General features: G+C 41.9%; 1 protein-coding gene across 1 annotated transcript in view; it reads left to right on the top strand.

Moving 5' to 3' along the window:
* The window catches only part of alk (ALK receptor tyrosine kinase), a 55,767-nt gene that overhangs the window by 13,770 nt on the left and 26,227 nt on the right, over positions 1 to 15,770 (top strand). Inside the window, exons 3-7 of the mRNA XM_047044776.1 lie at positions 1,143 to 1,277; positions 1,623 to 1,714; positions 3,110 to 3,282; positions 4,393 to 4,484; positions 11,690 to 11,809. Of these exons, the coding sequence (XP_046900732.1) occupies positions 1,143 to 1,277; positions 1,623 to 1,714; positions 3,110 to 3,282; positions 4,393 to 4,484; positions 11,690 to 11,809 (612 nt within the window). The remainder of the gene's footprint in view (positions 1 to 1,142; positions 1,278 to 1,622; positions 1,715 to 3,109; positions 3,283 to 4,392; positions 4,485 to 11,689; positions 11,810 to 15,770) is intronic.

The following is a 15,770-nucleotide window of genomic DNA, read 5'->3' as shown; positions in this document are numbered from 1 at the left end:
CTGTGAACTAAACAGCTGAAAAATCAAGAATCTAGTTCAGCGTGTGTCAATCAAAAGTCTGACAGTAAGTGGGGCGATGGGTTTTCCCACATCCCTCGATTCCTCATTTTCCATCACCCTCAATACCCCCAAATTGAGTGTATTAGTGTAGAGCCTCTGAGATTCCTCATGACATTCCTTTTATACTCCTTACAGCAGGGCTAATGATTGTCAGGATTGCCCCCCCCCCCTTTTAATCTCTACCACACACAAACATATAGTACACACATGCAGCCACATGCAATCACACACAGTACTGTGCTCCATGGTACCAATTTAGAGTCTGGAAAGGCCACATGGATCAATAGAAAGCCAAGTTAAACATCCAATACCATTTGAGACCATTGACCACTAATTGTCAGGGAAAGAGAACACGAAAATATGCATCCTTCTCAGAGCTGCACACAGTCATGCAGCAGCACAAGGCCACAATAATGTGCCCCTAGTGTTGTTGTGAGCTTTCTTAGTGCCCTGTTTGGGTTGCAGTGGACACAGAAAGATGTCTTGGTCAAGATGTATAGGTATGATGCAGCTTTAACTTAGTTAGAGCCCCGATCCACAGCTGTACCTCCCTCTTTTCTCCATTTCTCGTCTCATGTTCCCTCTTTTTTGCTCCTCAGTCTCTTGTCTTTTTCTCTGTCATTTCAGGCCAAAGGTTTTCCCTTTTTCTTCATCTCTCTGAAGAATGAAGCCAGACAAAAACACAGCTGCTTCCATCTTGCCCTCTCTGCCTCATTCTCCCAGTCATTCCTTTCTTCATTCACCTGTGTCCGATACAGAATTTCTCTCCATTTTCCGCTGTCCATTAAATAGTTTGCTTATTCCTCCCGTCATCTGACCGTTCTTTTGCTATGGCTCTCTGCTCATCATGTCATCTTCTTTTGTGGTCCCCCTCTATGTTCAGGTCCCCCGACCACTACCCTCATCTCTCAATGCCTCCCTCCCTCCCTCCCTTCCTCACTGTTCCCCTCAGGCTGTCACCTGTTAAGGTTCTGTCTGGTTTTCACCTCTTCTCCTACACCAAATGCATGCATGCTTGCATGCTTGTACGTTGGCATACATCTTTGTCTCTAACTTGTCTTTTTTTCTTGGCCAATTCTCAGGTCAATTTCTCAATGGCACCCACTGCTCTTTCAAAGACGGCGAGTGTGGCTGGCAGGCGGTGACGGCCAAAGGTCCCTACTGGAGACGGCTCCATAACCTTCCCAAGGCAGCCAGGCCCAGCTGTACATCATCAGGTGGCCCATTCAGTGCTCAGTAGATTGAGACTTTTCGGAGGATATTGGATTTGGATATTGGAGGATTTTTTGTGATAAATCCATTTTACCATCATATGATGTAATCGATATACAGTAGAGTTAGCTTCCCAAAGTGTGATTGTGCAAGCCAAGGGCAAAAAGGGTAGTACCCCTTGACTAATTGCTCTATTAAGGATTGATGAGACTCCATCTGGACAAACTAGCATGGCCATGGAGAGCATTTTCAGACATATTGAAACAATATTTTGTGTAAATCTAAGAATTGACATCATAGAATATGAGTCTGTAACTGAACAGTGGTATATGGGCTTAACCTTGAAACAGGTGCTACGTTTAGTGTTGATGGAGGGCAGCAGGGGGTGGCGTTGCTGCGAAGCCCCCTTTTCCCCCCTCCCCTCAGGAACTCCCCATGTAAGGTGAGAGCATTTAAAACACACGCAAGCATAAACGTATGTATGTACCACAAATGTGTGCATCCACTCACAAACACGGACACACACATACACACACAAACACACATATCCAAGTGATGCCTGCACAAAGATAACACACTTTCAAAAGCATGCATAGAAGTAGATGTGGACATAAATGCTCATATAAGCTCTGACTGTTATGTTCAAGATCCAGGGGTTTGTTTGGAGCAAAGCTTGGAGGATAATAAAGCCCTATCACACAAATGGAACACCATCTTTTCAGTAAAGGGAAATAATGATGGTCTAGACACACTGCATTGGAAGAACGAGTATTGTAACATGAAAGGGGGTACTAAAGAGATTAGGTTTACAGTTTCAGTGTCTTTAAAAAAAGTAATCTTTGAAAACCAAATTATTTCAAAAACTGCCTTTAACCTTGCAAGAACTGGTTAAGGTCTCAGTCTGGTTTAACTCCAACTGGAGCAAAGCTTACAAAACAAAGTGTTCAACTCCTGCTCTCACAGATTATATCTCCTGAAGCAAGAGGCTGGCATCTGTCAAACCAATATTGACAATATGACTGACATATTAATTATTCACGGTTCTCTAGTTGAGGATCTATGTTTGTGGGGTTCGTGTGAATTGAATAAAAACTAGGATGTTAACAGCAATCACTTGATTTGTAAGCTATGGCCAAAGGGCAAGTTTGACAATGTGGCCTCTACATATCACTTGACATTGTGCCCTCCGACCAAGCTGTTCAACTGGCACTTCTGAAATAAAAAAAGCAGGTCTTAGCCAAAGGTGGGGAATGAGAGAAAGAGTGTTGGAGAAAAACAGAGAGACAAGGAGAGGGGGGAAAGGTGAGGACCGCTGTCACTGACTGACAAGCTGAAATAGTCTGAGCAGAGACCCCTTCTAGGTTTAAAATGGAACTTGAAAAGCATTGCTCTGGGCATCGCTGTAGTCCAGAAGTCTAGACCTGGCGGTGTTCTGGCATGGGTCCAAAGATTAACCATGATTCCAGATTAGCACTTCTCCTAACAGCAACCCTGAGTTGTCCAATCAAGCTAATCTGCCTCAGGACAGATTCGGCTTGGGTGTTAGCAGCAGGTCCTGCTCTTTTGGATGTTATTCTTAGCATTCACAGTGGAACATTGTAGCTCTGCAAAATGCCATAATGTGAACATATTTAAAGTCGGTGTTAAAGTACTGTTAATGATAATTTCACGGTTTTGTTTATGTCAGTAATAACAAGACGCATCTGCCATTGGGTGTGTATTGCTTACCAAACTATACTTATGGTAATAATCGATTTGCTTGATCAATTCAAATCAAGTTGAAATCAAGTTTTATCATTTCAAAAATACTTGTAAAACTGTGTGATATCCCCAACAGGTGCAGTTCTCAGTGTGTTTCGGAGGGCCCCCAAAAGGGGCGCTGTCTCTTTGGCTTGTAAAGAACAGCACAGGTCCAGAGGAGCAGTGCAGGCTGTGGCCATTGTTCAGCGAGCCCAAAATGGAAAGAGGCTGGAGACTCGTCACTGTCCCTCTCTATGGACTTGCAGACTGGTAAATGACACGCCAAATCCCATGTTTACCAACTGACAGGCTGTCAATTACACCCAATTTTGACCTTGTTCTGATAAGATCCTGCAACAAGGGCAGGCTGATGCTTAAGGCCACTTTTCTTTTTTTGTAGGCTGCTTCACAGCAAAATAAAATTGAGCGAGCTCATTTGAATTTAAATGTGCTCCTTCAGAAAAACACTAGAATAGTCAGGTCCACAGGTTATGGACATACAACGTTTCTGTTCCCAACTCGTCCAGATATAAACCATTCTAGTATGCTGCATATTCCATTGCAAACTAACTCAGAGCATTCTACGCTGCACTCTTAATGAATCCCGTAGGGGTTTAGGCCATGTTCTATACTGAAAAAATATATAAAATGGCCTTTTCTTGTTTCTTGAGGAAGGGTAGAAAATCAATCCACTCCTCTTTTTCCTAGCAATTAGTTATGGCAGTTGATTTTTCTGTGTTGCCAGATGAAGCTCAAAAAGTTAAGAAAAAATGTAAAAGGATATCTTGTTTGATCTCTGTTTGCCTGATCTGCCTGCTTTATTGTTGAAGCCTTGATAATCAGGCTCCCCTGAGAGCGATTCCATTTTTATTCCCAGGTTTATGGAGTCGGTCCTTCTCCTCACGCTAATTAAAAAGCCACTTCCTTTATGCCTATGATTGACTTGTAATGAAAAGTCTAACCTCAAAGTCTAACCTTCTTCAGGCCTCGGAAATGTAGGCCAAGTCAGAGGGGAAGTGAGCTTCGTGGATAAAGAGGGAACCCAGAGGTGCATTCAGTTAAATGATGTTGCTTCTTCTCACTTGTCGTCATTCACTGTCCTGAATTGTTGAGATTTGAACTAGGAGGAGCCATGCGTGCTAGTTAGACTAATAACAGCGATTGTATAGATATACTGTACACGCTGTCTCTTCTATTTAAGTACTGTAAGTCATTTTAGATACGTAGTAGTTGTAGTAAGGCCGACACAGACGGCCTTACTGCAACTACTATTATATATCATGTACAGAATATCTCCTCATTGACAGTTTGTGTGATAACAATACTGGTCCATAGTTAGATGGAGACTGGTCATGGACATTATGTTCTGTCCATCCACAGGTTCTGGCTCCAGTTCAGCATTGATGGGCCAGGTCAAGGATCATCTATCTCGGTGGACAACATCTCTTTCAGTATGGACTGTTTTCTAGCCTGTAAGTATTGCATCAACACTCCCACCAACAATGCACTTGACTTCACTTGAGGTTGCTATAAATTATTGTAAAACCTTTTTGATAATGTATCATTTCTAGGGGCTTTATTTTTCTCTGTAGGCTTTGTGTTTATTTTTCAGTTCAACATGGATTTGTTGCAATGGTATTGAATATCAAACCAAACAAAATGGTTTGGAAAGACTATATCATTATTGGAGTTTTCTGTTATAATTATATATATGTGTGTCTTCACCACAAACACGGCTCTGATTCAAAGTAAATACTTAATATCTCCTTGTCAGCACTGAGAAGAATCTCTCCATATACAGCATGTGATTTGGTCAAATTGTTAGATTACGCTTCCATACTTTACTGTACAGTTTCTTGTTGTAAAACATGACCTTTGACATTAAATGAGTTTTCCGTCATGGTAAATGATAAATGGTGGTCTAACATCTGTTGTTGACAAAGACATGATAATGGCAGAGGTGCTATTGCTCCCTCTCTGATGTAGCAGCTGTGTGATTGGAATAGCGATGCCTCGAGAGGCCTGTAGCCATTGTTTCTCAAGGATGGACAGGAGTTTTAGTCATTAAAGCAAATTGCTGGGATTGAACAGATTCAAACCTTTTACTGGTGGAACCAAAATGCTCTTTGAAAGCCAAATCTCGTCCTTAAGTACGACTGATTTTCTTTCCCCATTTACTTCCCTCATTTGATTCAGCACTCTGTGAGATTAGCGGTGGGTGAAATATTAAACTGGTCTCTGATGCAGCAGAAATCAGACTTGGATGATCATTCGATGGTGTTGGATTATTACTTTAGTTTTAATGCAGACATGGACCTATAATTCATTTCCCACTCACAATAGAGTATGTTAACATGCCTTCATTCAAATGTACACTCACAGCTCAAGATGCATGTTCTCTACCAATTTAAACATATTTTACAAGCTGGGATGCTTCAAATAATGCACCTTCTATAATGTCAGTGGTATAAATGACTCCATTCACAATTTTCTCTCACCGTAAATCACTTAAAAATGGTTCTAGCCAACTGCAAAATTAATAAAAGCTGTGCATACAGGCTCTGACACCGTTGCAATTATCCTGTGGCAACACAGCTATCTTTTTTTTCAATTTATGTGATTTTCGAGGAAATATTTGTCCTCAAATCTGTATTTCATGTCCCCCGGAGTACTGCATCAATATAGCAGTGTGGTGCAGTCTATCCTGGACATTCCCTCCAGATAGCATGTCTTTTTAATCTGTCTAGCTATTCATTACAAAACCTACACTTGATGCATTCACATGTGACTGGATATCAATCAGGCAGAGGGTTAGCAGGGGAATGCTAATGTGAGCACTTGGTAACACTTTCAAGAGTGATCAGCATGTGTGATTAGCATGATGGGTCCCTCAAAATTATGATGCGACCCATAAGATGTTTAAGCGGGGCAACATAGCCTACCCCAAGCACATTACATAGCGTATCATGCCCCCCCCCCACCCCGCTTTATCATCGTAAATGTCTTTCCCCTTTTCCAACTGCGTCTCCATTCTGCTTGTTGTACTGTTCAACGAGGGGATGGTCTTTTTGTACTGGGTCCATGACACTCACATCGTCCTTCTACTGGAGCTGTGTTCTTGGAGATGACTGGCTGTGTATATGCTATACCTCCTTTTACTCTTAGCCAGTGTTGTGAGAGCATGAAATCATGTGGGTGACTTTATAGGATCTTAGTGAGCGTTTTCTCTTCCTGTCCAGCCTATTCAGGGAACTGCGATGCGAGTGATGCCTCGAACAGCCACATTTTATGGCAGTACAGTACCAGCTGCCACAGGCCTCTGTAGAGGACCCCCGATAAAACACTCAGATCATGGCTCCACTGTAGCCACTGCATAACATGACTTGATCATCGGTGCAATGTCTCTCGGAAGGATAGCTAGTGCCAAAGATACCATTTGGAGGGGAATAATTGGATTTGGCAGGCTGAAAGGCAATATAAAAAGCTGATTGCTCCAAAGAGCACAACCAAAGGTGTTTCTTTGCATTTGTTTTGATACATGCCATCCTCTCACCTCTGTAAAATCCACTGTGTCTCTATGTTATATAGACAGGAGGTGGGTCATCAAAAGTTTGCTGGTTCGACCTTTATTTTCAACCTGAATGAATTAAGCTTGAACAAGTCCCTTGAGACTAAGCCCTCCCTGGTGCATAACTGTGTCAAAGTATTAATGACTGGATGTTAGCTTGCTCACAGCATGATCGGCATCTTCTCATGCAACAGAGTTTAACTCGACACAACGGAATCTTTGTGTACCTAACCTGTACACATTCAAGCTTCCAGATACAAAAAAGGACTACATTGGGACTTACAGCTGTTTCAATGCAGACAGAGTACGGTACCTTTCGTTACATTGAAGTACGGTATGTTATGGGACTCTACGTTGGTCTGCTGTAATGTTTAAAAATATATATTTTCCTTTCACCTGCAATTTGGTTATTGGCTGTGTTGTAACAGTATTAAACAATGGTAGCCAGTTTGAATATTCAGATTATTAGATAAGTGTGTGCTCTAAAATCCAAACTGGTCAAACATTAAGGAAGAATCAGTATATTAAATAAAACACTTGATGCAATGTTATAACATTCTTCAGAGTTTTGTACACACACGTGTTTGCATGATGAGTGAGAGGTTGTTAGGCCAAGAGGGTTATGATAGGGACTCAGAGTGTTGGGAAACAAGCCTAAGCCCAAGCAGCCTCTGGTGGGTTTGATCCAGGTCGACCGGCCACTAACTAACACTGACAACAGAGCTGGCCATTGTCCTAGACTGCTGCTCCCTCTACTCCAGAGTAAGCCAACTGAGATCCTCACTTGCAGCTGTGGAATACCAATGTCTCTGTCCAAGTTCACCTTTCTAATGCCCCTGTGCAGGGATTCAGTAGCTCATCAGTGAGTTTGTTTGTGTTTTTGAAAGTCACTACTTTTTTTCTGTGAATGTTGCACTAATTGGCAATAATTGCATAGAACTGGATGTACTGGTGTTGGGCCAAGTGAATACAATACTATATGATTGTTATTATTATGCAAATACTATTATATTATAATGTGTACATAGTATATTATATATTATAGAATATATAAGATATCTAACCATCTAGCTGTACAAATCTACAATATGATGGTTCAACATCAGGGGCAGAGCTACACTCTCACCACAGAGGGGGCATTCTCAATGGGCTCTTATGGTCGGGTCATCCTAAAATCCAAAACTTTTAATTGTGCATATGCCTACACAAGAATTGTCAGTAAACGCTTTGACTAATCAACATGTAGATACAATTCATCCATCCATCCATCTACTTCCGCTTATCTGGGGCCAGGTTGCGGAGGCAGCAGGCTAAGCAGGGTATTCCAGACCTTCCCTCTCCCCAGCAACGCATTCCAGTTCCTCCTGGGGGATCCCAAGGCATACCAAGGCCAGATGAGTAAAACTTCCCGTAAAACCTCCCGGAGGAAGGTGCCTGTTACGCACGCCTCCCGAAAGAGGGAACGCAACGCCCCGCTGCGCACAAGAACCCTAGGACTGGACAAATTGAGATATGGGGTCGTGGTGCGAAACAAGGGAAAACAAGGCCAATAGTTTAACAGTATTTTTTATCACTGTGAAATAAACATGAAGGGTAAAAGGGGCTGGGCACGACCAAAACAAAAAAAGCTAAACAATAATCTCTATCCCGACCTTATCACAGTAATCCCCTAACTAGCACCGTCATTCTGGCAATTTACCCAAAATACAGGGGTTGGTCGGCCCAGGTCTTACCTAGTGTATATAGACAATAAGGTTATGCTGCGGGTAGTGTAAGCCCCGGGGCCTCTTGCCTAAAGCACATGGCTTTCCCCTTTCCCCCTGGGAACAAAAGCAGAAGGTCGTTATCCCAAATAATAATGAACAATGTTACCACAGATACAAGAGGCATCCTTGTCAGATGCCTGAACCCCCTCAACTCGCTCCTTTCGATGCAAAGGAGCAGAGACTCTCCTCCAAGCTCCCTCCACATGTCTGAGCTCCTCACCCTGTCTCTAGGCCTGAACCGAACCAACCTACGACGGAATCTCATTTTGGCTGTTTTTATCCACTACCTCGCTCTTTCGGTTAGTCCCAGAAGCTCTTGACCATAGGGGAGGGTGGTAACGTAGATCGACTGGTAATCGAAAGCTTCGTCTTTCGGCTCTGCTCCCTCTCCGGACCACAACGGTCCGGAGTCATCACAATTGTCTGAGTATTTTTCACAAATTATTAAAAGTTGCTCGGCGGGCCCTTGCTTAGCGTGGGGCCTGGGGCGGTTTGCCCCTGCGGTAGCTCCGCTGCTATTCAACATGCCTTCACTTTTAGGTACTGATTCATGCAGTACCTTCAAATCAATTATTCATTTGACACCCTTTTCATACAATACATATTAAAGCAACTACCCCCAAAAAATCATATAAATGAATACAAACTGCCTTCTGTAAATCTTCATTTTGGGGGACACACTATATCAAGGATCTCGAGATGTGGGGAGGTTTATCATATTTTTGGGAAGAGTTTTAGGCTAGAGGATGATCTACATATTTTCCTTTCCATCAGCGTTTAGACAAACAAACTCTAATGCCGATATATTCTGTGGCCTGACCTTTGCCTCAGTTAAAAGTAAAACTTTTTTTTTTTTTTTTAAGTACAACAGGTAAGAAAAATTTGGTTTTGTCTCCCAAAAGGTTTACTCTTGCCCACTCATGCATGCCCACATTTTAAGTAGAACAATAACTCATTCTTTCTTGACTCAGGGTCCAAATCATGCTCCAGCAATTGCTTTTTACGAGACCTTTCCCAAAAGGCATTGAGAACACTTTCAAAAGTGATGTTTGCACTGTTAAGCTGGCAGTAAGTCAGCTAGACAGACAAAATGGATGCCACAACTCGACACACGTACATTTCTCAGGCCTAAAAGAGCTTGAAGCTTTACACCGTTCATAGTCCTAGAAATCCACTGCCATTTTGTTGTAATGGACGGCAACACTTCAGCCTTGGGGATAGGGGAAGGAGAGTGTGTGTTTTTAGGAAAATGATTAAATAGATGAAGATGAAAGGTAGCCTTTTTGTCAGCGTCCCACAATCACTTTGGAATGAGGCACGAGGGGGACTGGATGATCTGTCTCTTCAGCGAGCTGGCAAGTGACACAAGGCAGGTCCTCATGTGGCCTGTCATCATAATTAAGAAACATGTAGTCAGCGCACAACTTGATTTTTAGGATGCGCAATTCCAGAGAACAGGCCCCATTGCTCTTCGGAATGAATAGTTAGGTATCTGGAGAAATGGACGTTCAGAAATTGTTCTGTATTGTATTTTCAAAAGACTTTGGATGCATCTAGTGGCACTGTGATTTTTCATTTGGTTTCTCTACTTTAGCCTTTAGAACTGTGGCTACTTTAGCCACAGTTCACTGTGAAATAATAAACTTTGCTACCTCTTGAGCTATGCTAAATTGTTTCCATAAGCACATTTGAAATTATGGACAATGTGGCATTTGGAGGTTTTGATGACATTAGACGGAATATGATCACATCGACAAATCATACAGCTGCCTTTATGCATATCTGCTAAACGTTTACGAGATGCGGAGAGGCTGATTATTAGTGACATTTAACCTACAATTTTTTATATTTATTTGAACATGCTTTATTTGAATATGGCAACACAAAACCTTGTTCTACCATATTTCTATGATGGAATCAGTGACTCCTGCCCTAACAACCAATCACTCTGGGCATAGTTAGTAAGCTTTTTGACATAATCCATAGCAACAAGGTCAACCTTTCTCTTAGCTTAAGATTTCTCCCCATGCTTTAGTAAAAGTTGGTCTCAGCAGCTTTGTGAATTGACTTTAGGAAAAAACTCTTAGCAAAGAACTTTAACTGATATTTGGAAGCACTCTTAAGTGGTAAGAAAACATGTTTTAGCACTTAAACACTTTGTGAAATACTCAGAGCACTAGGACTGACATGCTCATTATTTTAAAGTTTTTCCTAAATCAGCAACTTAGGAGCTACTATTAGCCTTAAAACGTTTTTTGAATACGGCCCCTGATGCCTTTTGAGTTTTTGTAAACCTGGAACCAGTAAAGCAGTGTCTTGAAGACCAAATCAGCATTTTTCTTCAATCCACGGTTTCCTGGTGTGACTTTCCAGGTTCTTCCACAAGCCATAATCAGCTCTAGTGATTATGACAGTTTCAACTTTGCTCTGGCCAGACTTGTCACTGTTGATTGCCTAACACTGGCCAATCAGAGGCTGTGATTTATTTTTCAACCAAAAAGAAGGACAACCAATTCTGGACAGCAAATACGTTGAACCCATGTTCTACACTTTGTCCTCAAATGTTGTTGATGTTGTGATGACTGGCATAAGAAATAAGATGCAAACAAATAAACACTGACACCAATTATTGGATTAGTAGTACGCACTTTGGGGATGGAAGGTAATGTTTTGGTATGCAGAATATATTTTACTTTATAAAGCGCATGTGAAAACCATCAATTCACTCATGCTCTGTTGGATGGTGTTTAATGACTTATTTTTCATCTTCTTTAATTTATTTGTTCCTTCCAGACTTTGTTTCATAAATCAATGTGTGCTTGCACATGCTTCTAAATGGCTCTTAAACAACTGTCTAATAGTTCCTTATCATCATAGACAGACTCTTCTAAATCATATTGCACAATCTGTGCCAAGCTTCCTACAATTCAGTTCAGTAATACCCAATCAACCGTACTTTTACCTGGGAGATTTAATTTGGACTTGGAAGTTGATAGTGAAAAGATCAAGGGACTTGCAAGCTTATGATCTTAGACCTCGGGGTAGGGTGAGGTGATTTGTCCAAAGGCGTGATTGGGCTGAGCTATGGCCTAAAAGCCCCAGATCCAATGTGCTTACCTACCTAGGGATGGGGATGTAGTGGAGGTGGTGGATTTTCCTTCATCTAACTCAATTGGTCTTGAGGAAAGAGTGCCCCCAACTGGGCAACTGTAATGCGTCCTCAGAAGGGGTCGATGCAAACCTTCAATAAGCTCATCCCAGATAACCTTCAACTGCATGAAAGGGCTGAGGGTAAGAACTGATTATCTCTGAATGTCTCCGTTTTCTCTTTTTCTTCCCTCAGCAAATGGTGAATCTCCACCGACTGTAACCAGCAGCACCACATTACAACACAAGCCAACCAATCAGAACATCAAGACGACCACCCCATCCAATAGAAATTCACGTCTCCCAAAAGACGACTGTAAGTTGAATCCAACCTTGTCTGTGTCAATAATGAATTGATTGCCATTGGTTTGCTAAAAAATGACTTTTGTCTGTGTTCTTCTTGAGTATATCTCTCTTTCCTGCTCTTTCACAGTATGTACACACACACACACACATACACACACATGATCTTACCTATCTCTTCCATATTCTCAAACATACCGTACACTCAAAGCATACCCACAGACACAAACACGGGTCTCTGCCTCTCTTACCCACAAAAATACACATTCACACTGGTTGCTCTCCCATCCATACTTTATAGGCATACACATGCACCCCAAGGCACACTGTACAGCGACACATTCATGATTCACACTTTGTCCACGCATGCTTTGAGAAACGTGCTTGTGTAGCCTCCACTAACAAAGTCAGTGTGCCCCCTACTGGTGATTTCCATCCACCGAAGGCTGATCTGATTCTGAGGTAAATGAAGCAGCACAGGCAGTTTTGAAGTCCTATACACTTGAATTTGTCTCGAGAGAATGTCACTGAAGCCAGTTTAACAAAGTTGACATTTTCCACCTTGAAAATCTTAGAGCTGAGGTGGAAACCGAGGAGGATAGCTCTGAGCCTGTGCTCTGTGATCAAATCACAAGCTTGGACTGTCGAAATATAAAATCACAGTGTCTCTTATTCATGGTTGGGTGTATGCTAGTCTGAATTGGCATACCTTTGTGAAGTAACTATCTTTTTGCCTTAAGAAATGCTAACACCCATCACCTTTAGTTCGGGGTCCAATTTATCTCAAATCAAATACATCTTTGAATACAAATGTGAAATTTGGCACAATGTTACAGCTATAAGTGTAGAAAACAACCAAATAGTCATAAACAACATCTGTTTAGTTTTTTTTTTTTTACTCTTGAGCGTCCCCCAAAGATAAGCCATAAACCTATGAATGCCAATGAGCCTATTTGATAACTAAGTACTAAGGAGGTAGTGGTTCTGTAATATTACCATGAACACATCTACACTGCCCAATGGAAATGTGTGAATATATACTATTATTTCATTCAACAAATACAAATATGTGTCAAGTCTTCTCTTTTCAACATCCATACAATCCAAACTTACCGGTAGACTGATTCGAAAGAAAATTTGACAAAAAGGAGCTGGTCTTAGTCCAACCTCTACTCACATGTATTGATGCAGCCCTAAACATTATCTTGGGTCATAAGACCATAGGTGTTTGTGACAGCTATAGTGAAATCCTCAAACAAAAATGTTTGGGGGTTTGGGCATTTTAGGAACCCATGTACTTAGACTAATGTTTTATATATTTTTCTTAGGTTTGAATATGATTTAAGATGCTTTTGACCCTAGGACATTAAGAGGGTTATATTATATACTATACTTTGTGCAAACATCATTTTTGGTGCCGATATTAGGGATTTTAAGGCATTAAAGGACACACCAGGTAGGCGCAAGCAAACACTAAACATACTTGAAAATGTTTCAATTGCTATGTGCAGATAAATAATATATTTACAAGACGCATCTTTTCAACCATCGACCAGTGTTCCCGCACTCTGAATTGCTGAGTAATTCCATCAGTATGTTATTTAGTCTCCGACCTGCCAGCCAGCAGCATTTATGACACTCGTCCTCTATTATGGCAGAGCAAATCCATTTAGAAAGATGTGGGGTGTGCCTTTCAATTGTGGCTGGTTAGCCACAACTCCTTCATTCTGAGATGTAATCTTACCGTTGTTTTCATCCCCACACTGGGTTGTCTCTGTGTCAGAGACTGGATTTTTAAATACATGTTTTAGATTTTTTAGATCAACCCAGGAATTCCAACATTTCCCAGAACACCATGACTACTCAAGCGAGATCAAGCACCTCAGAGTGTAACCCACGAGGGGTCCCTTATGGATATTTCTCTACCAGCTAGCTCTTTTCTGTGCCGATTTGTCTCCCCCTGCCATTTTTTAAACCCACAGTTACTCCATAGACAAAGCTTCACTACACACAAAGTGAAATTAAACGGAACCCTCCGAGGGAAAGTCCACAGTAGTTGACATTTGCTCTGCGTCATCCCCTCCACCCCCACCACGACCCCAAACCCCAACACTACCACCACCCCCAACACTACCCTCACCCCCAACACTACCACCACCCCCAACACTACCCTCACCCCCACCATTACCCTCACCCCCACCACTACTCTCACTCTCACCTTCACCCCCACCACCAGCTTTACCTTCACCACTACCCTCATCACCACCTCACCCCCACTGCACCCCTGGCTCCTGTGTCAAAGTGATGGTTTGACTGCAGGGCCGGGCCGAGAGTTTGATTGGATAAGGGTTTCAGTTCAGTGGGTTTGTCACTCTGAGGCCGGTCTTCCTATTTTTCAACATGCTCAATGGTTGGCTTCTCGGAACATCAGCTCTCTTGCCCTTTCCCCATCCTTGTCTTCACCCCCAATGACAGAGCTACCTCCACCACACACACTCACCGCCCCCCACCATCTACCCTTCTACTGCCCAGGAATCCGTCAATTCTAGCTTTCGCCTTTCTCTTCTCTTCCACTTGGAATAGTGTCCGTCACACTCGACTCTCTCACCTTTTAATTCTATCACATCCTTCCATTTGGTCCACTTTCCTCTCTCACCCCGATACTGTCACACCTTGTCCACCTCTCTCTTTTTCTGTCCTTCCAACTCTCTTTCTCTCTGCTCTACTTCCCAATCCTTTTCCCCTGTTTCTCCCCCAGATTCGACAGCCCATCTATAATGGGGTTGGTGGAGGGAGTGGGGGGGCATTCTTTCCGCTTGGTGCTAAGTCATCTTTTCTTTGAGGAGGGAATCAGTGGCACTTTGTTGAAAGTCATCTTCACTTTCATGCCATCATTACTTCTCCTGGGAAAAGGACTCGTCGCTAACCTCAAAATGAGCCAAGTTTATCGGAGAAGTGAGGAAGAGGACATTGTAGGAAGTAGTGAGGACCAAGATTTGTATTTTCTTCCTTCGCTTTCCTTTCCTTCCTTTGCTTTCCTTTCCTTCCTTTGCTTTCCTTTCCTTGGCTTAGACTTCCTAGTAGCATTTCTCAAACATGCCTTCTTGTAATGGTTGCTGGAAGTTTGTTTGCCTTGGCACACAATTCTCAGCATGTTTTACTCTAACCCAGAGTGAGGACAATTTTACCTATCTTCAGTATCTACTGAAAGGGAAATATGCATTTGATTACTATAGTAATTGGACTGTGGGAGTTTTTATTAAATATGTAAAATAATAATTAAAAAACAATGTATACATTGATTTATTGCCATAGGCAATATATTGTAATTGGGACAGCCATCCCTTGGCAGATATGCAGACTCCCCACAGTAAACAAATTGTATCAACTCAACTCACCTTGTCTATTTAAATGAAATGTGTTTTTGTTGTGAATTTTGAAATCCCCAAACTACTTAGCCATAACAAAGTAACAGTTCGTAATTAAATAATGTATTCTTAATGGCATTGATAGGATAGGTTTTCATTCAAATGTGACACATTTCAGAGCTACTTAAGTATCATCTCAAAGCTTTGGGGCTTAATTAGCTGTCAAACATAATTGTATAAAAAAAAAAAGGAAGTCAGGAAACACAATTAGTTTTTGGTATCTCAATTGACTTCTAAAGGGATGTATTTTATATTTCAAGGTGTGTTTATGTGTGCATGTTCAACTAAAGGATGCTGATTTGTGTGTCTGCTCCGTCCAATAACGCCACAACTGTACCCACGGAAAGCACTTTTTAAGAAGAAAACAGATTGCTAGTGCCTTGCCGGACCAACATTGTTTGGTCTGTTTTGTGCCAGCAACAAAGTTGAGGCCCATTAAACAAGGCGGACTGTTGTGTGTTTTTAGAGAAACTATTGCAGTGCCCATGTGCAGCTCATGAGCTCCATCGTGAGTGCAGCATCACATGGCCCAAAAGTGTCCGTCTC

Source organism: Hypomesus transpacificus, chromosome 3 (genome assembly GCF_021917145.1).
Source record: "Hypomesus transpacificus isolate Combined female chromosome 3, fHypTra1, whole genome shotgun sequence".
Lineage (NCBI taxonomy): Eukaryota > Metazoa > Chordata > Actinopteri > Osmeriformes > Osmeridae > Hypomesus > Hypomesus transpacificus.
The sequence above is the reverse complement of the archived record's forward strand: the minus strand, read 5'-3'. Positions and strand labels throughout refer to the sequence as shown.